This window comes from Coregonus lavaretus (assembly GCF_964263955.1).
Source record: "Coregonus lavaretus genome assembly, contig: HAP1_SCAFFOLD_2543, whole genome shotgun sequence".
Classification (NCBI taxonomy): Eukaryota; Metazoa; Chordata; class Actinopteri; order Salmoniformes; family Salmonidae; genus Coregonus; species Coregonus lavaretus.
In genome coordinates this window covers 42,283-65,235 of record NW_028167029.1, presented here as the reverse complement: position 1 = coordinate 65,235, position 22,953 = coordinate 42,283, and the positions used below count along the sequence as shown (strand labels likewise).

Here is a 22,953-nt window from a genome sequence, read left to right as displayed (position 1 = left end):
CCCCAGAACATTGACAGAGATGGTTCGGACTAACACACCCCTGCCCCCTGACAAGGATGGTACAGGTTAATTTGTTTGTGTTGTGTATGAGAATATGCATCAGTGTTATTATGCACTTGTTCAGGTGCAGATGGAGAAATGTTAGCAAGGAGTAATGTTGTCTCCTCTGTCAAGTTATACAATAAACCATAATATTTTATATGCACTTCTGCATACCCGCTCCTTTCTATTAACCTGGTTCAGTTAGAGGTGAGGGTTGATTATCCTCCCCTGATTACAGTTAAGGCGTCAGTATGCTTCAGTTCGGCTGGCGCCTAGCCAAACTCGGCTAGCCAAACTGAACGAGTGTGCTCGCATACTCCCTTAAAAGACCATCGCTTGAAAAACAAGAAATAATTGGCAATAGTACTGTTTGTCCATTTTGAGACGCCATAGCCAGTATACACTTCCTCAGAATAGTCCAAATTAATCTAAAATAACTAAAGAAATCGGTCATTAATTTTGATGTTTTTGCCGAGGACATCTTAGTCGCACAATTTTACATCAAATTAAGATGTTTGGTGCAGTATTTCTCAATAAAAAAATGTGCATGAAAACAAGTCGTCTCTCGTTGAATGACAACAGACTTTATTGAAGAAGACTTTGGCTCTGAACTTCGGCTTGCCTCCATAAAACTTTTGCCGAAAAACCCTCACCGAAGTTCAAAACGAACAAAAACAGCACAAAATGTCGTCAAAATATATGTACAAACTCTCCCAAACTGTTTAGGCTGGGAAGCATGTGGACGCCTTTAGGAGATGTGACATGTGGACGCCTTTAGGAGGTGTGATTATGGTTCAGCCTTAAGGGGACCCTAAGAGAATAAACAGGTTCTGCTAATTAACCTAAACAACCTAAGCAAAGCCAAAAAATTGTACAAACAAGGGAAGGAACCTCAGACTTTCTATCGAGAGAAAGCGTGTACATGTACATGCTTTGTGAAGGAGAATTACTGCTCTATAAAGGGGAAGTACTCTGTCTGCTACATGCTGCCACATACTTCTCAACATCCTCCAGCTTCTCTTCTAAATCCTCTTTCATTAAAGTAAGGCAGCAAAAAACTCTCCCAGTTGAGCCAAAGATCAATATACAGTATATGGACAGAAAAATCTAGAAGGTGTTATGTTTCTTCTGTTACTGAGAGGAGGCGAGGAGATTGGCGAAACAAGAACAGCCAGCCAAACACTCTCTTCCCAATGGTTTGGCTCATTACTAAAAACCTTGTGACAGAGTAGTGTCCTGTCCAGGTGATGTACATCACACTGCAAAAACAAGTGGTAGGCTCTTGCCCTATGGGCCGTCCTGGCTCGTCCTACGCTACTTACTTTATATCCTTGTGACTTGAGGACAAGGAAACCTAAACCCTACCCAGTAACCCATCCGTTGGGTTTCCATGCTCCCACAGACAATAACTGAAACAAAGACACACAAAAAAACTAAAGCGTTATATGTGGGTCAGATGCTCTATTCCCAATGCACCAAGTGGGATTTAGTGATACATTTAGCCAAGAAGAAGCACTAGAGAATAATAGCATGGAGAACGATACTGTGAGGGAGTGACTCTCTTGGTCTGTATCCGTGTTTGCATCCCAAATGGCACCCTATTCCCTATGTAGTGCACTACTTTTGACCAGGGCCCTGGTTGCACTACATAGGGAATAGGGTGCCATTTGGGATGTAGCTCATGTCCTCTTAATAAAATAATAAAATGAATTCAGAGGGTGACAACGTTGTGTCAAGGCGAAGGGAAAGAAGGGAAACTATGAAACAACCTGTCACTGACAGTGTCTCACATTAGCAGCCTTTAAGGGCCTCTTCTTTGGTTTGTACCAGGGCCATGTACCTGCCAACCCCCCCTCAACCCCCCCCCCCCCCCCCCCTCGCCCGTGGCTGACATTCTCCTATCTCACTTTTAATTGCCCCCTCCGGGGGCTCCTTCTGCATTGCCGTGAAGGTTGGGTTGCCGTGGCTTAATGGGCGCGATAGGGTACTGCCTCTCTGTGTCGCTTATCTTCTCTCGTTAGGAGACAAAAGAGACAGAGAGAGAGAGCGCGGGAGAGAGGAGAGACAGAGAGAGACCCACACAGAGAGACACACACAGAGAGAGAAGGAGAGAGAGAGGGAGAGAGAGAGAGAGAGAAGGAGAGAGAGAAAGTCAGAGAGAGAGAGAAAGAGGGAACGAGGAAGAAGAGAGAAAACAAGAGGAGGATGAGTAGTACTGCCGTTCATAGGTCAGTTTTGCCTGCATGGCTCCAGACTATACACGAAATGCCCCCGAAGCCATTTGGTGTAGTTACACATAAAACACTAGAAGAGCTATTAGTCTTTTACATCCAATATGATGGATACATTTGTGTGTCTCGCTGTGTCCCCGTCTTTATCTATGAGTCCCTGTGTTCGATTAAAGCAATAGATACATTTAATAGCTAATTGTTATGAGTTTAAATATTATTTCATGCAATTCTATGAGCCTAGAATCCTTGGGCCCACGCTCCAAATTGCCGGCAGACACATTCATCTTGCTAACCCTGCACAGAACGCAATGCAGTAGTATTATTGCCATATGTACTGACTCCAGATAATCGGTGACAGGCAATTTATAGCCTTTTTTTTTACAGTTGCAATTAAATGGCACAGAGATGGATGCAAGGAGAAAGAGGGAGTAGAGGGAGAAAATCAAGCAGTGTCAGGGTTGTTGTAAACACTTTCTCTTAACTGTGAGGATATAATTGCGGTGTCATGTTCTATTACACAGGTTCATTATGACGCTGACAATTACTGGGGCTGTGTACCAAGAAAAGAGAGGAGAGCTACTCAACACATACACACACAGAGCCATGTACACACCGGTACACACAGATGTAGAGAAAACTAAGCTCTGGATGTAACTGACTTACTGCTACTGGTCCACTGTTGATGGAGAATTAAGGGGTCAGAGAGCTGTAGCAGTGTCTCAAATGGAACCCTATTCCCTACATAGTGCACTACTTTAAATTGGGAGGATACAATAGTAGTGCACTATGTAGGGAATAGGGTTCCATTTGAGACACTGCTACAGCTCTCTGACCCCTTAATTCTCCATCAACAGTGGACCAGTAGCAGTAACTGCATACACTCTTAATAATAAAGGTGCAAGTTGGAACCAAATTAGGTTCTTGAGAGCGATGCCATAGGGGATCCATTTTAGGGTCTCTTAAGAACCATAAATGTGATGGTTCTTTGAAGAACCATGCAAAAATCCAAAACCAGAAGTAGTTCTGCCCTCCAGGAACGGAATTGAATAGCCCTGCTGTAAGGTTTTAAGCCTTATTTGCATATTTCCCATGGTGCCTTTCAAGTGAATTTTAGAGTTACCAGTACCACCCATTACTGTGTTTGCTAGTGACAGAGACATGGTTGTTGCATTAGTACATTTTCAGTCCTGGGGCCTTCACCAAGTGAGATCCTAAGTGAATATGTTGTCATTAAAATTGTATCATTTAAGGCAATACACTACATATTTCATAAGGCCTTCTTTAGATGGCCAAGTTTTACCCTAATACAGTGGCCTGAAAGTTTGCAGGCCACATCAAGCCTGCAAGTCACATTATGCTGGTTTGCAAAGTGATGTGTAAGTCCTATTAGAATTCAGCCAGCCAACATTTTTATTCACCCACAACGTGCTTTCAGAATGACGGCCAGGGTTGGGAAGACTAAGATATGAGACTAACTTAAACATCCAAACTGGAACAACCATTTCAGTAACGAGTGGAATAAGTCCAAGTAACAGATTTGAATAGTTTAGAAAAATGTATGTTATTTCTATTTTATTAGCATGAGATACATTAATCAATCAATGTAGATGCAAAAATGTTGATATTGAAACAAACAATTGTAAAAATTAACCTGCAATAGAGGATGCTGGGAAATATGATAATGATGGTGGTTTTGGTTCAACTCTGGTTATTATTAACACTAACACTGGGTTTCTTGTACCACACTGAGTGTTAATTTAACTCTTTACAGTGTTCATTTAACTATTGAATGATCACTAGAAATGTTACACATAAAAATGTACACTAGTTAACACTGGCCATAGCTGTGTACTATGAAAGGGACACATCGGAAAGGGACACATCTGAAGGCTTCCACATTTCAAGAACCTTTTAGAATTCTGAAGAACCGTAGATGCCACATCAAGATGCCCCAAACTTAACTCAAAGGTTCTTTATCGGGCAAGAGTTCTCCCAAGGAACCTTAAGAGCTGAGGAAGAACAATTTAAGAACCTTTATTTTTTTCAGTGTAGTGAATAGGGTGCCATTTGGGACAACATGGATTCCAGGGCATGACAAAATTTGATCAGCGGTGCGAGCGCTCCTCAGGGACAGCAGGCAGGGCCTTTCCATACAGTCAGTGAGGCATTAGCTTCCAGCCTTCCACAGTGACATTATGAAGAAATCTATTGAAAGGACTGACTGTCTGCCTCCCACCAGAGCAGAGCAGTGTGTGTGTGTTTGTGTGTGTGTGTGTGTGTGTGTGTGTGTGCTTGTGTGCGTGCGTGCGTGCGTGCGTGTGTGCGTGTGTGTGTGTTGAGGAACTGAAGACTGGAGGTATTAGAAGGCTCTGAGAAGCAACCCCGGAGACCGCATGGTATTTCCTACCACACTGCTGAGTCCTACAGCAAATCAATAGCTCCCAGTCGCCCACGCTCCCTCACCATGGTCAATTAAGGAAATTCATAAAGTCAAGCGTGTGAGGACTTGGGAAAGAGAAGGAGGGAAATAGAAGAGAGGAAATAAAAGAGAGAAAAAAATAATTTTAGCAAAAAATGTATTTGAACCAGAGTTTTCCACGTGAGAGTTACTTAGAGAGAGATTGTGAGTGGGCTGTGGCTTCGGGTACTCTATGGCTCTGTCCCAAATGGCACCCTATTCCCTACATAGTGCACTACTTTTGAAAAGAGCCCTATTGGTCGACTATGGGCGCTCGTCAAAAGGAAAGCACTATATTTGAGACAGGCCGTCACTCTCACCTGCTCCGTCGGCCCAGAGAGAGCCTGTTGTGACCTATGGTTTCTTATTCCCCCTGCTGAGGCATGCAAAGGACACATTCAAAGTGACTTTAGCATCGCAAGCATCTGAAAATCCCCCACAATAATGCATATCAGCTGAAGCGCATGCAGCAGGCATAAAGGAGAGGAGCTTTGGCATGGGCTATAATAAACTGCAAGGCATGGGGGAAAAGAGAAAGGGGGACCTAACCCCTCAGCTTTTCCCATTTGCGTTTTGCCTCATAAGGGGAAAGCAGGGTTGAAAGCAGGTAGGGAGGGAGGGCAGGGAGAGAGGCCTTGGCTTGGAAGGGCAGGGAGAGAGGCCTTGGCTTGGAAGGGCAGGGAGAGAGGCCTTGGCTTGGAAGGGCAGGGAGAGAGGCCTTGGCTTGGAAGGCTTAAAGGAGAGAGAGAAGACAGGTAGGGTAGTGGATGTGCTAGACACACACAAGCTCTCACTCACACACACACACATGTCCTCTCTTAACTGTCCTGCTGACACTGCTCTGACAGGATGTCTCTACCTCTCCTTCACTCCCTCCATCTCTCTCTTTCTCTCCATCCTCTCGCTCTCTCCCTACCATTCCCTGACCCACCCTCTCCCCCTTTCAACAACTGTCTCTGCCTCTTTCTCCCTCTCTCTCTTTCTCCATCTCTCTCCCTCCATCTCTCTCTCTGCCCAACCTACCCTGACCCTCCCTCTCTCTCCATCTGAGCCTCTCCCGCCATCTCTCTACCCCTCTCAATGTGTCTCGACCGGTCTGTCTCTCCCTCTCTAGCTCAATCTCACTCCACTTTCTGCATGCAGTTCAAAGCACTTAATTCAGCAGAATGCACAGAGATTTCTTCCTTTATGTCCTGTGAGAAAAGTAGAGCTGCCAAACAGCATTCTACATCTCTCTATCTGAGCTGAGCCTGTGTGGGTGTGGGTGTCCTTAATGGCACCCTATTTCCTATATAGTGCACTACTTTTGACCAGTAAAATTATGGGTCCTGGTCAAAAGTAGTGCACTAGGATGTCATCTGGGACGTAGTCTGTGTGTGATAGTGACGATGGTGCTGCTAGTTCCCAGTGCGCCCACTGATAAACCCAGCGCCCGGACCCCAGTGGTACCACACCATCAGCCTGGATAGTACCCAGACAGGAATAATGAGCATAGAAGAAGAAGTCATGCCCTTCTTCATCTCTCCATCTTGTTCCATTTTCTCCCCTCCATGTTTGTCTAACCATGTCTTCAGAGAGAGAGAGAGAGAGAGAGAGAGAGAGAGAGAGAGAGAGAGAGAGAGAGAGAGAGAGAGAGAGAGAGAGAGAGAGAGAGAGAGAGAGAGCCAGAGAGAGAGAGAAAGAGAGAGCGAGAGAGAGAGAGAGAGAGAGAGAGAGAGAGAGGAAGACCGAGCCAGAGAGAAAGAGAGGGAGGAAGACCGAGCCAGAAAGCGAGAGAATGGGTGAGAGTATGTGTGTGGCACTGTATGCTCTGTGCTTTCATTGTGTGGTTTGCAAACAACCATTTTGCTCAGTATCTTTACAATGATCTGAAGGTAATAAACTCAGGTTGACATTGCTCAGGGTCTCCACTGACAGCCTGCTTGCTCTGATAACATAGTGTGCCCAAGCAGATTGTTTAAAGAGATTCAAGAAGCTGAACATGTAGACCTGTTAGTCTATTAAAAGTTTATTCAGTTTAGTTTCTTTATTCAGATATGATTAAAGGCAATACACGCCGTATGCATACATGTAGCCCTTTGTAGCTGTGTCAACGTGTGGATGGAGATGTAGACTCATTATGTCGAGTCATATTCCTTTAAAGGGGCAATCTGAAGTCTCATTTATGAGAGAGAGAGAGAGCGAGAGAGAGAGAAAGAGAGAGAGAGAGAGAGAGAGAGGTGACAGCGTTCCCTCCCCAATATGCACTCCTAGACAAAACTACAACAAATTAACCAACATAAATGGGTCACAACTCCTGCAGCTCTGTTGCACGCTGGGTCTGTGCATTGTCAATGGTAGGCTTCTAGGAGACTCCTATGGTAGGTACACCTACAGCTCATCCCTTGGCAGTAGTACTGTAGATTACTTTATCACTGACCTCAACTCAGAGTCTCTCAGAGCGTTCACAGTCAGCCCATTGACACTCCTATCAGATCACAGCAAAATCACAGTCTACTTGAACAGAGCAATACTCAGTCATAAGGCATCAAAGCCAATGGAACTGCATAATATTAAGAAATGCTATAGATGGAAGGAAAGTCATGTAGAAATCTACCAAAAAACTATTGGGCAACAACACATTCAATCCCTTTTAGACAACTTCCTGGACAAAATGTTTCACTGCAATAGTGAAGGTGTAAACTTGGCAGTAAAAAACCTAAACAGAATATTTGAGCTTTCAGCTTCCCTATAAAATCTAAAAAAAATGTCAAGCAGACAACCTAAGAAAATTAACAACAATGACAAATGGTTTGATGAAGAATGCAAAAACCTAAAAAAAAGTATTGAGAAACCTATCCAACCAAAAACATTGAGACCCAGAAAACTTGAGCCTATGCCTTCACTGTGGTGAATCACTAAAACAATACATAAATACACTAAGGAAAAAGAAGGAACAGCACGTCAGAAATCAGCTCAATGTAACTGAAGAATCCATAGAATCTAACCACTTCTGGGAAAATTGGAACACTAAACAAACAGCAACACGAAGACTTATCTATCCAAAACATCTCCAATCTATTTTGCTCTATAACAAAGAACAAACAGCAAAAACATATACCTGATCAATTACAAATCTTAGAATCAGCTATTAAAGACTACCAGAACCCACTGGATTCTCCAATTACATTGAATGAACTACAGGACAAAATACAAACCCTGATAAATGATAAAATATACAGACCACACATTCCAATTGGCTATAATTAAACTCTTTAACGTCATCCTCAGCTCTAGCATCTTCCCCAATATTTGGAACCAAGGATTAATCACCCCAATCCACAAAAGTGGAGACTAATTTGACCCCAATAACTACCGTGGGATATGCGTCAACAGCAACATTGGGAAAATCCTCTGCATTATCATTAACAGCAGACCAAATTACCGTACGACAGACCACGTATTCACCCTGCACACCCTAATTGACAAACAAACAAAACAAAACAAAAGCAAAGTTGTCTCATGCTTTGTTGATTAAAAAAAGGTTTTGATTCAATTTGGCATGATGGTCTATTATACAAATTGATTGAAAAGTGGTGTGGGGGAAAACACATTATAAAATCAATGTACACAAACAACAAGTGTGCAGTTAGAATTTGCAAAAAAACACACACAATTCTTTCCACAGGGCCATGGGGTGAGACAGGGATGCAGCTTGAGCCCCACCCTTTTCAACATATATATCAGTGAATTGGTCAGGGCACTAGAACAGTCTGCAGCACCCGGCCTCACCCTACTAGAATCTGAAGTCAAATGTCTAGTGTTTGCTGATGATCTGGTCCTTCTGTCCCCAACCAAGGAGGGCCTACAGCAGCACCTATATATTCTGCACAGATTCTGTCAGACCTGGGTCCTGACAGTGAATTTCAGTAAGACAAAAATAATGGTGTTCCAAAAAAGGTCCAGTTGCCAGGACCACAAATGACCATTATGGTCCCGCTTTAAATGATGTGCAGCGTATAAAGGCTTCATAAAGCCTTCATAAACACTACATAAATGTGTTGCAAATCATCTATAACCGTATGTCATGCTCTTTAAAGGGTTCATAAATGTGGCATAACTGTGTGACATAGCCACCAATGTCAAACGTGACTAGGTAAAATATGACAAAACCTGTGCTTTATAAACGGTGGCATGAGCACCACTTAATAAAGGCCTTATAAATCATATTAAATGGTGGTTTCACAAAGCATTTATAACATTGTCATGTATCTTGGTAGAGCATTACAATGCCAGGATAGTGGGTTTGATTGCCGGGACCACCCATACGTTAAAAAAAGATGCACGCATGACTGTAAGTCACTTTGGGATAAAAGCGTCTGCTAAATTGTATATATTATATTGAACTAAAATATTTATAGGATGGCCCAACCTCTTTCCCTCTTGGGTGCATAGCCAATATTGGACCTGACCTCAACTTTCCCCCCAGTCTAAAGTGCAGTCATGCACAGCAAAAAACATTGGTAGGGCCTTTTTGAAATCTGTTTTTATTTTTGGCCTAATTCTGTATTTTTCCCAAATTCCGTTTTGTTTTTCCAGGTTTAAATCTGCCTAGATACAGCCACGTCTCATAGTCAAGTCATGAGATTTGTAAATGAAAGAGGAATATGATAATACGAATCAAACAGAGTTTCCCATCTCCCCATTTAGAGTATTTCTGGCACAGCACAGAAATGCCTTATACAGATGGTGTGACAAAGGCATTTACTAACAGACCTGCTAACTTTCTTCGTTGTTTCGTTTAAGGTTAGAACCAACATGCAGTACCTGCATCAGGCAGAGAGGCAAAAACCATTTGTACGCCAGCTCAGGGACAAGCTACACTATTCACAGCCCTGTTTAATGTTGCAATGCTGGACTTTCTGAAACTTAATGTATTTGTTTTGTTTTGAAAATGTAAAAATAAAAGGATAGCCAGTGTTGGTTGTCCCACTGGCTATCCTAAGTTGAATGCACCAATTTGTAAGTCGCTCTGGATAAGAGTGTCTGCTAAATGACTTAAATGTTAAATGTTAAATATGATGTAAGGCATTTATGTATTTGTTTTCAATGACCAAATGAGCTGATGTGCCTGGGAATGAGATTAGGTGTAATGTGACTAACATGACTTTACTTTAGAGCGCGTGCCATCCTTCAGCACCACATGTCACCCTTTATAAAGCACATATTTATATCATATTCGACATAGTGGGTTATGTCACATTTGACATTGTTGATTGTCACACAGTTATGCCACATGCATGAACTCTTTATAAAGCATAACATACGGTTATAGATGCTTTGTAACACATTTATGTAGTGCTAATAAAGACATTATGAAGGCTTTATGAAGCCTTTATAAGCTGAACATCTTTTATATCAGGGCCCAAATTCCACCTAGACACATTGCCCTAGAGCACACAAAACAACTCTACCTACCTCGGCCTAAACATCAGCACCACATGTAACTTCCACAAAGCTGTGAACGATCTGAGAGACGAGGCAAGAAGGGCCTTCTACGCCATGAAAAGGAAGATAACATTTGACATCCCAATTAGGATCTTGCAAAAAATACTTGAATCAGTTAATTGTCCTTTATGGCTGTGAGGTCTGAGGTCTGCTCACCAACCAATAATTCACAAAATGGGACCAACAACAAATTGAGACTCTGCATGCAGAATTCTGCAAAATCATCCTCTGTGTAAAACGTAAAACTAGGATGATACCCCATTAATTATCAAAATCCAGAAAATAACCATTAATTTCTACAACCACCTAAAAGGAAGCGATTCCCAAACCTTCCATAACAAAGCCATCACCTACAGAGGGATTAACCTGGAGAAGAGTCCCCTAAGCAAGCTGGTCATGGTGCTCTGTTCACAAACACAAACAAACCCCAAAGAGTCCCAGGACAGCAACACAATTAGACCCAACCAAATCATGAGAAAACAAAAATATAATTACTTGACACATTGGAAAGAATTAACAAAAACTAGAATGCTATTTGGCCCTAAACAGAGAGTACACAGTGGCAGAATACCTGACCACTGTGACTGACCCAAAATTAAGGACAGCTTTGACTATGTACAGACTCAGTGTGCATGGCCTTGCTATTGAGAAAGGCCACCATAGACAGACCTGGATCTCAAGAGAAGACAGGCTATGTGCACACTGTCCACAAAATGAGGTGGAAACTGAGCTGCACTTCCTAACCTCCTGCCAAATGTATGACCATATTAGAGACACATATTTCCCTCAGATTACACAGACCCACAAAGAATTCGAAAAAAACAAATCAAATTTTGATAAACTCCCATATCTACTGGGTGAAATACCTCAGTGTGCAATCAGAGCAGCAAGATTTGTGACCTGTTGCCACAAGAGAGGCCAACCAGTGAAGAACAAACACCATTGTAAATAGAACCCATAGAACCCATATTTATTTATTTTCCCTTTTGAAGTTTAACTATTTGCACATCGTTACAAGACTGTATATAGACATAATATTACATTTGAAATGTCTTTATTATTTTGGAACTTTTGTGTAATGTTCTATTTCACTAGCTTTGGCAATGTAAACATATGTTTCCCATGCCAATAAAGCCCCTTGAATTGAATTGAGAGAGAGAGAGAGAGAGAACGAGAGAGCGAGAGAGAGAGAGAGAGCGAGAGACAGACAGACAGACAGAGTGTGAGGGAGAGATAAACAAAGAGACGGGGGGGGGGGGGGGGGGGTGAAAGGAGGAAAGCCTATGTTGCTGTGAAGAAGGGAGACAGGACAAGAGGAGAAGAAAGGTTTGGCTTAGCTCCTACAGAGTGAGATTGTTGCACCAAATATCATAGTAGTAAACTGTTCCAAGTATTCCCAGTACTAACATCCTGACTGTGTGTTCTATGTTCCAGATACTGGCTGGACCTGGGCCCCAATGGCAGACTGACACCCCGTGCTGCTACTGCAGACCCACACCCAGACCAGGAGGAGTGACCCAATGACTAAACTTCTGACTAAAGTCCACTGACCACTTCACACTAACACACAGAGGGAAGAGAACATCTAGCTGAGCCAAGCTGTATTTGGAGCTTTGTAACTACTGGCCTGACCATGTTGAGAGGAAGAACTGTCCTTCTCCTGCTGGTCCTCTGGGCGTACCTGTGTTCCCATGGGGACGGACTGCGAGCCCTGAGGAGGACTACAGGGGGGAGGCGGGGGGGCGCAGGGGTGGGGTTGACGCTGATGGGACAGGACACCAATGGAGTGCCTCTGAGACGCTCCAAACGAGGATGGATGTGGAACCAGTTCTTCCTGCTGGAGGAGTACACAGGGTTAGATCACCAGTACGTTGGCAAGGTACGGTGTGATGTTAACTATCTCCTTTGTTTTCTATTCATTCTTGTTTTATTATTCTCATCTCATTGTCTGGGTTCGACAGGATGAAAGGTGGGGACTTATATTATTATTCTGATATTGGTTAATTGAATAAGACATTCCAGTTATAGCCAGAATTCCAGCCATAACACTTATTTTGCAATAGGGTATACACCACATATTATCATTCTCAGATTAACCTAAAATTGAGATACAATACTTTCACTGGTAAAGGAGACTCCTCCATGTACTACTCCCTAGGTCTGTACCTAGAGGAAACTTCACCCCTGAGCACTGCCTCCTAGGCTGACTCGGATGTTGTGTTGTCTGATGTATTTAGTGCTGACTGTCAGCTATGTGGTAGCTCGGCCAATGTCCACTCCACTCATATCAAAGCATCCTAAGGAGGTAGTGGACTAGTGGTGCCCTACTGCCAAACACACAGGCTTCTTACGACTATTATTTGTCCAACAAAATCAAAACACAATGTCGACCTAGATAACATAACGAAGAGTAGGCCTACAGTAAAGAATATCAAATAGGAAATGCTTTATATAGCTAGACAAGAGAGTTGAGGAAGTCAAGATATCACTCTGTTTGTTTGCAACGTCATACAACGTACTGTAATTGAGGAGATTGTGAATGTCAAGCATCCCAGCTAAGGTCAGGACAAGTGACAAGGAATAAAGGGTTTCTTGTGAGGACTGGGACATGTCCCAAATGGCAGCCTATTCTCTATATAGTGCACTACTGGTCAAAAGTAGTGCACTATATAAAGAATAAGGTGCCATTTGGGATGCAGCCCTGGATGAATAGGGTCTGGTTGCTTTGCATTCCTGTGGTGCAGTCGGTCTCTCCGTCCATCCAGAGGATAGAACCATCCAAACCAAATAAGATTCCACAACATAACATCTTCCCCAAGCGAGGCTTGACTTTCAGCCTTGCTTCTAAAAGGATTACAGAGCTCGTGAACGAACGAAGCGTAGGAGGTAGAGATGAACAAATATGAGAACAGAGAACAAAAAAAGACAGATAGAAGAAGAAAAGAAAAAAAAATACAAGAAAATACAAGACTGTTGAGGTCAAAAGTCAACCACTGGAGCATAATCAAACAACTTTATCTCCTTTGAGCGTTGATTGATGTTTCGGCTCGTCATTTAGCGTGTAAAGGGCTAATAGACGGGGAGGGTATATGGATTATCAGAACATGTTTTGCACACTCGCACGTGCACACACACACACACATTAAAAATGCACACTCTAGAGACGCACACACACACACTAGAGACTCACATACTCACAGCAACAACCCTTGAGCTACGGTGGGGCCGCGGCCCTAAGAGCCTTTCTACTGAAGATATACACCATTAAGGTATCAAGCCATTGAGGAGTGTTTCACTCCCCCCCCCCCCCCCTCCTCCCTCTCTGTGGATGACTTCGTCAACCATTTTGAAAAGAAGGTTGACGACATCCGATCCTCGTTGGTCCTGCTCACACTGCCCTACCCTATGCTTTGACTTCTTTCTCCCCTCTCTCTCCAGATGAAATCTTGCGACTTGTGACGGCCGGCCGCCCAACAACCTGCCCGCTTGACCCTATCCCCTTTTCTCTTCTCCAGACCATTTCCGGAGACCTTGTCCCTTACCTCACCTCGCTCATCAACTCCTCCTTGACCGCTGGCTATGTCCCTTCAGTCTTCAAGAGAGCGAGAGTTGCACCCCTTCTCAAAAAGCCTACACTCGATCCCTCCGATGTCAACAACTACAGACCAGTATCCCTTCTTTCTTTTCTCTCCAAAACTCTTGAGCGTGCCATCTTTAGCCAACTCTCTTGCTATCTCTCTCAGAATTACCTTCTTCATCCAAACCAGTCAGGTTTCAAGACTGGTCATTCAACTGAGACTGCTCTTCTCTGTGTCACGGAGGCTCTCCGCACTGCTAAAGCTAACTCTCTCTCCTCTGCTCTCGTCCTTCTAGACCTATCTGCTGCCTTTGATACTGTGAACCATCAGATCCTCCTCTCCACCCTCTCCGAGATGGGCATCTCCGGCGCGGCTCACTCTTGGATTGCGTCCTACCTGACAGGTCGCTCCTACCAGGTGACGTGGCGAGAATCTGTCTCCGCACCACGTGCTCTCACCACTGGTGTCCCCCAGGGCTCAGTTCTAGGCCCTCTCCTATTCTCGCTATACACCAAGTCACTTGGCTCTGTCATATCCTCACATGGCCTCTCCTATCATTGCTACGCAGACGACACACAATTAATCTTCTCCTTTCCCCCTTCTGATAACCAGGTGGCGAATCGCATCTCTGCATGTCTGGCAGACAACTCATCCAGAACGCCGCAGCCCGTCTGGTGTTCAACCTTACCAAGTTCTCTCACATCACCCCGCTCCTCCGCACACTCCACTGGCTTCCAGTTGAAGCTCGCATCTGCTACAAGACCATGGTGCTTGCCTATGGAGCTGTGAGGGGAACGGCTCCTCCGTAACTTCAGGCTCTGATCAGTCCCTACACCCAAAACGAGGGCATTGCGTTCATCCACCTCTGGCCTGCTGGCCCCCCTACCTCTGCGGAAGCACAGTTCCCGCTCAGCCCAGTCAAAACTGTTCGCTGCTCTGGCACCCCAATGGTGGAACAAGCTCCCTCACGACGCCAGGACAGCGGAGTCACTCACCACCTTCCGGAGACACTTGAAACCCCACCTCTTTAAGGAATACCTGGGATAGGATAAAGTCATCCTTCTACCCCCCCTTACCCCCCCCCCCCCCCCCCCCAAAAAAAAAAGCCTTCCCAGAAAATATTGTAAAGTGGTTGTCCCACTGGCTATCATAAGGTGAATGCACCAATTTGTAAGTCGCTCTGGATAAGAGCGTCTGCTAAATGACAAAAATGTAAATGTAAATGTTAATCAAGCCTCTCTGAGCGATGTGTGTTATTTCTCAAGTACACACAGATGCCGCAATGTTGTCCTCTATACTCTTAGAAATAAGGGTACGGTTAGGGTACAAATTATTTAAAAAATATTAAATATACATAATGTACCTTCAGAGGTACACATAATGATCTCACATGGTACTGTTTGGTACCTTTTAGGGTATATGTGAGGATAATTTATTATAACTTACATTTTTGTACCCAGAATTTTGAATATAAAAGGTACACTATATGACCAGAAGTATGTGGACACCTGCTCGTCAAACATCTCATTCCAAAATCATGGGCATTAATATGGATTTGGTCCCCCCTTTGATGCTATAACAGCCTCCACTCTACTGGGAAGGCTTTCCACTAAATGTTGGAACATTGCTGTAGGGACTCGCTTCCATTCAGCCACAAGAGCATAGTGAGGTCGGGCGCTGATGTTGGGCGATTAGGCCTGGCTTGCAGTCGCGTTACAATTCATCCCAAAGGTGTTCGATGGGGTTGAGGTCAGGGCTCTGTGCAGCCCAGTCAAGTTCTTCCACACCGATCTCGACAAACCATTTATATATGGACCTTGCCTTGCGCACAGGGGCAAGAAACAGGAAAGGGCCTTTCCCAAACTGTTGCCACAAAATTGGAAGCACAGAATCGTCTAGAATGTAATTGTATGCTGTAGCATTAAGATTTCCCTTCACTGGAACTAAGTAAGGGGCCTAGCCCGAACCATGAAAAACAGCCCCAGACCATTATTCGTCCTCCAAAACCCCGATTTATCCGTCGGACTGCCAGATGGTGAAGTGTGATTTAGAACGCTTTTCTACTGCTCCAGAGTCCAGTGGAGGTGAGCTTTACACCACTCTAGTCGACGCTTGGCATTGCGCATGGTGATCTTAGGCTTGTGTGCGCCTGCTCGGCCATGGAAACCCATTTCATGAAGCTCCCGACGAAGAGTTCTTGTGCTGACGTTGTTTCCAGAGTCAGGTTGGAACTCGGTAGTGAGTGTTACCCGCTACATGCTTCAGCACTCGGCGGTCCAGTTCTGTGAGCTTGTGTGGCATACCACTTCACAATAACAACACTGACAGTTGACCGGGGCAGATCTAGCTGGGCATAAATTTGACGAACTGAGTTGTTAGAAAGGTGGCATCCTATGACGAGGCCACGTTGAAAGTCACTGAGCTCTTCATTAAGGCCATTATACTGCCAGTGTTTGTCTATGGAGATTGCATGGCTGTGTGCTCGATTTTATATACCTGTCAGCAACGGGTGTGGCTGAAATAGACTAATCCACTAATTTAAAGGCGTGTCCACATACTTTTGTATATATAGTGTACAATCATCACACTCTACGGTGAAGGCACATTTCTGTTTCCCAGGGTACAAATGTATTTTTTGTACCCTCAATACCCACTATAATGTACAATGATTCATTTTTGCCACTCGTAAGGAACTAACGGCTTTGTCACAGTAACCACATTTCCATCCACAGTTTCTATGCAAGTAAAGTCATACCGTATAAAACATTTATCACGACAGCTGTGATGGAAACAATACGTTTCGGTACAATTTGATAAATGCTACAATTTGTTTGTTCGACAGGGTGGGATCTTTTTGTGTCTGTAAAATGTATTATACGAGAAATGGGGTTGGAAATGCCTTTATGCGCAAATACTGAAATAATAACCATCATTTCGAACTAAACTCCCACTACAACTCAGGAAGCCATGCAGTTTATTAGGCTACAGATTAAATAAGTTATGATGAACTTCACAGAATGGTGAAAGTGCACGGTGATGAACTTGATGCTTATTTTCAATCAATATTGAGGGTCTTATTCTGGAGACATGATGATCGATGCTTGACTATGGTTTGACAAATACAAATCATCTTGCTCTGATCCATAATAACCTTATCATGTACACTAGCCTAGAGTTGAAAATGCGATAGAAACACATTAAACTTTAGATTTTTTTTCTGTACATGAAAACTTAATGAAAAATTATTCTCACTTTCTCCTCAGACTCCATACAGGTCTTATGTGGAGACTCTGGTATGCCATCCACAGCAATGTCATTCCTCCTGGTTTGTCCTTCTAGATTGTTTGTTTTCCCAGTCATCTGTATTAATGATTCACAGACAGTGCTGATGTCAACAAGCTTTGTGTTCAGGACATCCACCTCTCCCTGGGAGAACTGCAAACTATCTTAAGGTCTTGGACCTCTGGTCAGATCAGCCATTCTTTTGTTAGTTGAGTCTACCTGTATTTGGACAAAGCTCTTAAGGTTATTTTCTTTTTGCTGTAATAATTGCTTGTACACATATTTTTGTTGATTTAAAAGATCACGCACCTGTGATAGCAAAACACTGTACTCTCCATTTCTCCAACCTTCTTTAACTTTGGGCGGCATGGTGGTAGCAATGTAGGCTAATGCTGGTACTCCACACAATTCCAGCCACCACAGCTCGCAGGGCCAATGGAAACAGCAACAAACAGCCACAAGCCCAGGACTATCCGCAGTCCCAGCCACGAGGGCTAACCGTATTGCCGGCTGTGTTCAAACTGTCAAGGAAGTCTGGGTAGCATCGCCAAGCAGCAGCTCTTCAGACTTTAGGGGTTGGCAGTATCCCGGGACAGATAGTAGCGGTCCCAGCAACTGAGGCTTACAGCGTAGCGGGATCCAAACTAAACAGGTAGACTAGTAAACAAACACTTTCTCAGAAACCTTCAAAACAACAAACCGAGATCTCTCTCGTTCCACGTTCAGCATGTGTTGCACTCTGATGACGTAGGAGTCTTTGAGGAGGCTTGTGCCAATTGAATGTCAGCATACATAGTACGTCAAGGCCTATACATCTCCAGTTGAGCGATTTTATGATAGGGTAGGAACCAAAGTGTTGGTCAGTGTTTCCCAGGGGACCCTAATCACCTTAGACCCCTGAGAGCCCTATTGTGAAAAGTACTGCACTAAATAGGGAATAGGGTGCCGTTTGGGACGCAACCATTGGCTGTTATTTTGGTGTGTGTATGGGCCGGTTGGTTGGTTTTCCTGGAGGAAAATAAGAGAATCATCGTACATGGAGTCTCATTAGCAGTCAAGCCACATATCGGCCCACAGAGAGCCTGGGCTGTCATTGGGGAAGAGTTTGTTTGTTTATTTCATTATTTTCCTGCTTTACCAAAGGGCACATTCCCAGTGAAAATTGTTAATGGCCTGTGGTTGAGGAGTATTTGTACTGTACCATCATATCTCATAAAGTATTTACAGACCCTGATAGGCCCCAATGGTTTGCTAGGCCTGGTGGGTATGGTCTCTCTGCGCCTCCCAAGCGAGCAGTTATATTCTATCTATATTCTCCCTCTGCTCCCCTTTGCTACACTTCCTTCACTGCTTGGCCCTGTTTACCCCACAGTAATGGGCTGGAAATCAGGGAAAATTTAAGGAGAAAAGCAAGTGAACATAAAGCATCAGGCTAGGTTGGTTCCCACTCGCTGTTCCCTAGTCAGTCTAGCTGTGTGTGAGTCAGCACCTGCCTGAAACGTACATAGGCTGTGTTCCAAATGGCACATTATTCCCTACATAATGCACAGCACTACTTTTGACCAGCGCCCTATGGGCCCTGGTCAAAAGTAGTACACTACAAAGAGACTAGGGTGCCATTTGGGAGTCACAAAAATGCTACAGTGGCTTGCAAAAGTATTCACCTCCCTTGGCATTTTTCCTATTTTGTTGCCTTACAAACTGGAATGAAATTTTATTTTCATTTTATGGGGGTTTGTATCATTTGATTTACACAACATGCCTACCACTTTGAAGATGCAAAATATTCTTTCTTGTGAAACAAAACTTAAAACTTGAGCGTGCATAACTATATATATATATATATATATATATATATATATATATATATATATATATATATATATATATATATATACACATACATACATACATATATACATACATCCATACACACACACACACACACACATATCCTTTTTTACATTATATTTCCCTTCATTACTTTCCAACCCCACCACCCCTTCCCCAATTGGAGTAAACTAGTGAACAACAACGCTTAGGCCTCTACTTCCAGCCCATACAATATACATTTTATGGACACAGTCAAATTCTACAATAATTACATTTTGTTTGTTTTTACTCCTGAACTTCCTCCGATCATTTTCATGATGTCCATCTGGTTTGCTTCTATATGCCATATTTTTCATACTGTGCTCTTTCACAAAAGCTCTCAACCTATAACCTATATACTTATTAAGGACAAAGTATGCTTTTCATTAGTTATCTTGTTGTTATTAGTTGTTGTTATTAGTCCCGTCCTTCAGCTCCATTCAACACCTCCCATCTATCGCTTAACACCATCCATATTGGATTTCTATTTACCATATATTGTTTCTACAGATAGTAAATTGAAAATAAACATTTTTGCTAAAAGTATTATTATATTATTGATCGAATGACTATGACTTTTCAGATCACCCAGTAGTGCTACAGTTGAAGTCGGACGTTTACATACACCTTAGCCAAATACATTTAAACTCAGTTTTTCACAATTCCTGACATATAATCCTAGTAAACATTCCCTGTCTTAGGTCAGTTAGGATCACCACTTTATTTTAAGAATGTGAAATGTCAGAATAATAGTAGAGAGAATGATTTATTTCAGCTTTTATTTATTTCATCACATTCCCAGTGGGTCAGAAGTTTACATACACTCAATTAGTATTTGGTAGCATTGCCTTTAAATTGTTTAACTTGGGTCAAACGATTCGGGTAGCCTTCCACAAGCTTCCCAAAATAGGTTGGGTGAATTTTGGCCCATTCCTCCTGATAGAGCTGGTGTAACTGAGTCAGGTTTGTAGGCCTCCTTGCTCGCACACACTTTTTCAGTTCTGCCCACAAATTTTCTATAAGATTGTGATGGCCACTCCAATACCTTGACTTTGTTGTCCTTAAGCCATTTTGCCACAACTTTGGAAGTATACTTGGGGTCATTGTCCATTTGGAAGACCCATTTGCGACCAAGATTTAACTTCCTGACTGATGTCTTGAGATGTTACTTCAATATATCCACATAATTTTCCTTCCTCATGATGCCATCTATTTTGTGAAGTGCACCAGACCCTCCTGCAGCAAAGCACCCCCACAGCATGATGCTGCCACCCCCGTGCTTCATGGTTGGGATGGTGTTCTTCGGCTTGCAAATTACCCCCTTTTTCCTCCAAACATAATGATTGTCATTATGGCCAAACAGTTCTATTTTTGTTTCAGCAGACCAGAGGACATTTCTCAAAAAAGTACGATATTTGTCCCAATGTGCAGTTGCAAACCGTAGTCTGGCTTTTTTATGGCGGTTTTGGAGCAGTGGCTTCTTCCTTGCTGAGCGGCCTTTCAGGTTATGTCGATATAGGACTCATTTTACTGTGGATATAGATACTTCTCTAACTGTTTCCTCCAGCATCTTCACAAGGTCCTTTGCTGTTGTTCTGGGATTGATTTGCACTTTTCGCACAAAAGAACGTTCATCTTTAGGAGACAGAACACGTCTCCTTCCTGAGCGGTATGACGGCTGCATGGTCCCATGGTGTTTATACTTGCGTACTATTGTTTGTACAGATGAATGTGGTACCTTCAGGCATTTGGAAATTGCTCCCAAAAAAATGTCAGAGGTCTTGGCTTATTTCTTTTGTTTTCCCCATGATGTCAAGCAAATAGGCCTTGAAATACATCCACAGGTACACCTCCAATTGACTCAGAAGCCATTACATCATCTTCTGGAATTTTCTAAGCTGTTTAAAGGCACCGTCAACTTAGTGTATGTAAACTTCTGACCCACTGGAATTGTGATACAGTGAATTATAAGGAAAATAATCTGTCTGTAAACAATTGTTGGAAAAATTACTTGTGTCATGCACAAAGTAGATGTCCTAACTGACATGCCAAAATTATAGTTTGTTAACAAGACATTTGTGGAGTGGTTGAAAAACAAGATTTAATGACTCCAACCTAAGTGCATGTAAACTTCCGACTTCAATTGTATCTGCAGGGTTAGCTCCAGGTAAATATTGCAATCCTTTAGCCATTCCTGGACCTGTGTCCAAAAACAAGCTTCTGATATTTTTTTATAATCCAATCCTGATCTGTACTTCTCCACAACTTTGTCCCTGACCTGTTTGGGAGCTCCTTGGTCTTCATGGTGCCGCTTGCTTGGTGGTGCCCGTTGCTTAGTGGTGTTGCAAACTCTGGGGCCTTTCAGAACAAGTGTATGTATACTGAGATCATGTGACAGATCATGTGACCCTTAGATTGCACACAGTTGGACTTTATTTAACTAATTAAATAAAGTCCAACTGAAGGTAATTGGTTGCACCAGATCATATTTAGGGGCTTCATAGCAAAGGGGGTGAATACATATGCACGCAACACTTTTCCGTTATTTTTGTAAATAGTTTTTTTTAACAAGTAATTTTTAAAATTTCTCTTCACCAATTTGAACTATTTTATGTATGTCCATTACATGAAATCCAAATAAAAATCAATTTAAATTACAGGTTGTAATGCATCAAAATAGGAAAAACGCCAAGGGGGATGAATACTTTTGCAAGGCACTGTATGTGGGGATCTGTGGGGAGCAGCCCATTCTCTGAGGCTCCCAGGGTGGTAGTGGTGGGGGAAGGGGGGGCTTGGCTCTGCTCTCTGCATCTTTTCATGCTCCCCCATCCCCAGCTTCTCACCTTGGTAGGGCACACTAAAGAAGTTCACTAAACAGGGAATACAGTGCCATTTGGGACACATCCATTATGATTTGATATCTTGGAGGACAGAGGCAAAAGGGCTCTGCATCGACGTGTGGAGGTATCCTGGTAGCCATGATCAATGCTCTCTTCCCCCTGGTGATGCTTTCATTGAATTTTCAAGACACATTTATCAGGGGCCATTGTGGATGCACATCTGGCTGCCAGATTGATTTTCAGGAGAGGTTTTTCTCCTAATTTGAGTAGCAGGGACCCGGGTGGGCGGCTGTAAATTCACTTCCACCATAGAAAGGGGTAGGGTAGGTGACTAGAAGAGGAGGGAGACGGAGGGGTCACAAACCTTAGTGCAGTAAGCAGGAGAGGAGAGCAGGGGTTTGATACACTGAGCTGGCTGTGTAATATCCTTCAGGGGAATGAGGGAATGATGCTGAACCCCTCAAAACCAAACGAGCAGACCCCGAGCGCTCTCTCTGTGTCCATACAAACAAGATTGGATGGAATATGTCACAGTGTCTGTCTATTGGTGGCAGGTAGCCTAGCGGTTAAGAGTGTTGGGCCAGTAACCAAAAGTCGCTGGTTTGAATCCCCAAGCCGATTAGGTGAAAAATATGTTGATGTGCCCTTGAGCAAGGCACTTAACCCTAATTGCTCCTGTAAGTCGCTCTGGATAAGAGCGTCTGCTAAATGATTAAAATGTAAATGTATCTCATCAGCAGAGGGAGGTGGTGATGGGAGAGGAACAAGAAGATACCCAGTCAGTTGCACAACTGAAATGTGCCTTCTGCCTTTAACCCAACCCCTCTGAATCAGAGAGGTGTAGGTGACAGCCTTAATCAATGTCCACGAGGCCTGTGGAGCAGTTGTTGTTGTTGTGCCTTGCAAAATGGCTGACTTTTCCACCTTGCCAGCTCAGGGATTCAAACCAGCAACCTTTCGGTTACTGGCCCAACACTCTTAACCACTAGGCTACCTGCCGCACCCAAGGGGAGGTACATGGTCAGCACAACTATAGACAGTCAGTAGCTAGCTTCTCACAACCTGGTTAGATAGATGGAAAACACGACGATCATATCTTTCAGTGTGTACAACAATCACAGAAATGTTAAAGATACTAATCTTAAAAGTCAGCCATTTTGCTT

The 22,953-nt window shown here is 43.3% G+C and overlaps 1 protein-coding gene across 1 annotated transcript in view; it reads left to right on the top strand.

The window, feature by feature from the left end:
- Window positions 1–22,953, top strand: part of LOC311113965 (cadherin-6-like) — a 50,530-nt gene that overhangs the window by 4,921 nt on the left and 22,656 nt on the right. The window contains exon 2 of the mRNA XM_084189232.1: window positions 11,653–12,097. Within this exon, the coding sequence (XP_084045358.1) occupies window positions 11,852–12,097 (246 nt within the window). The 5' untranslated portion in view covers window positions 11,653–11,851. The remainder of the gene's footprint in view (window positions 1–11,652; window positions 12,098–22,953) is intronic.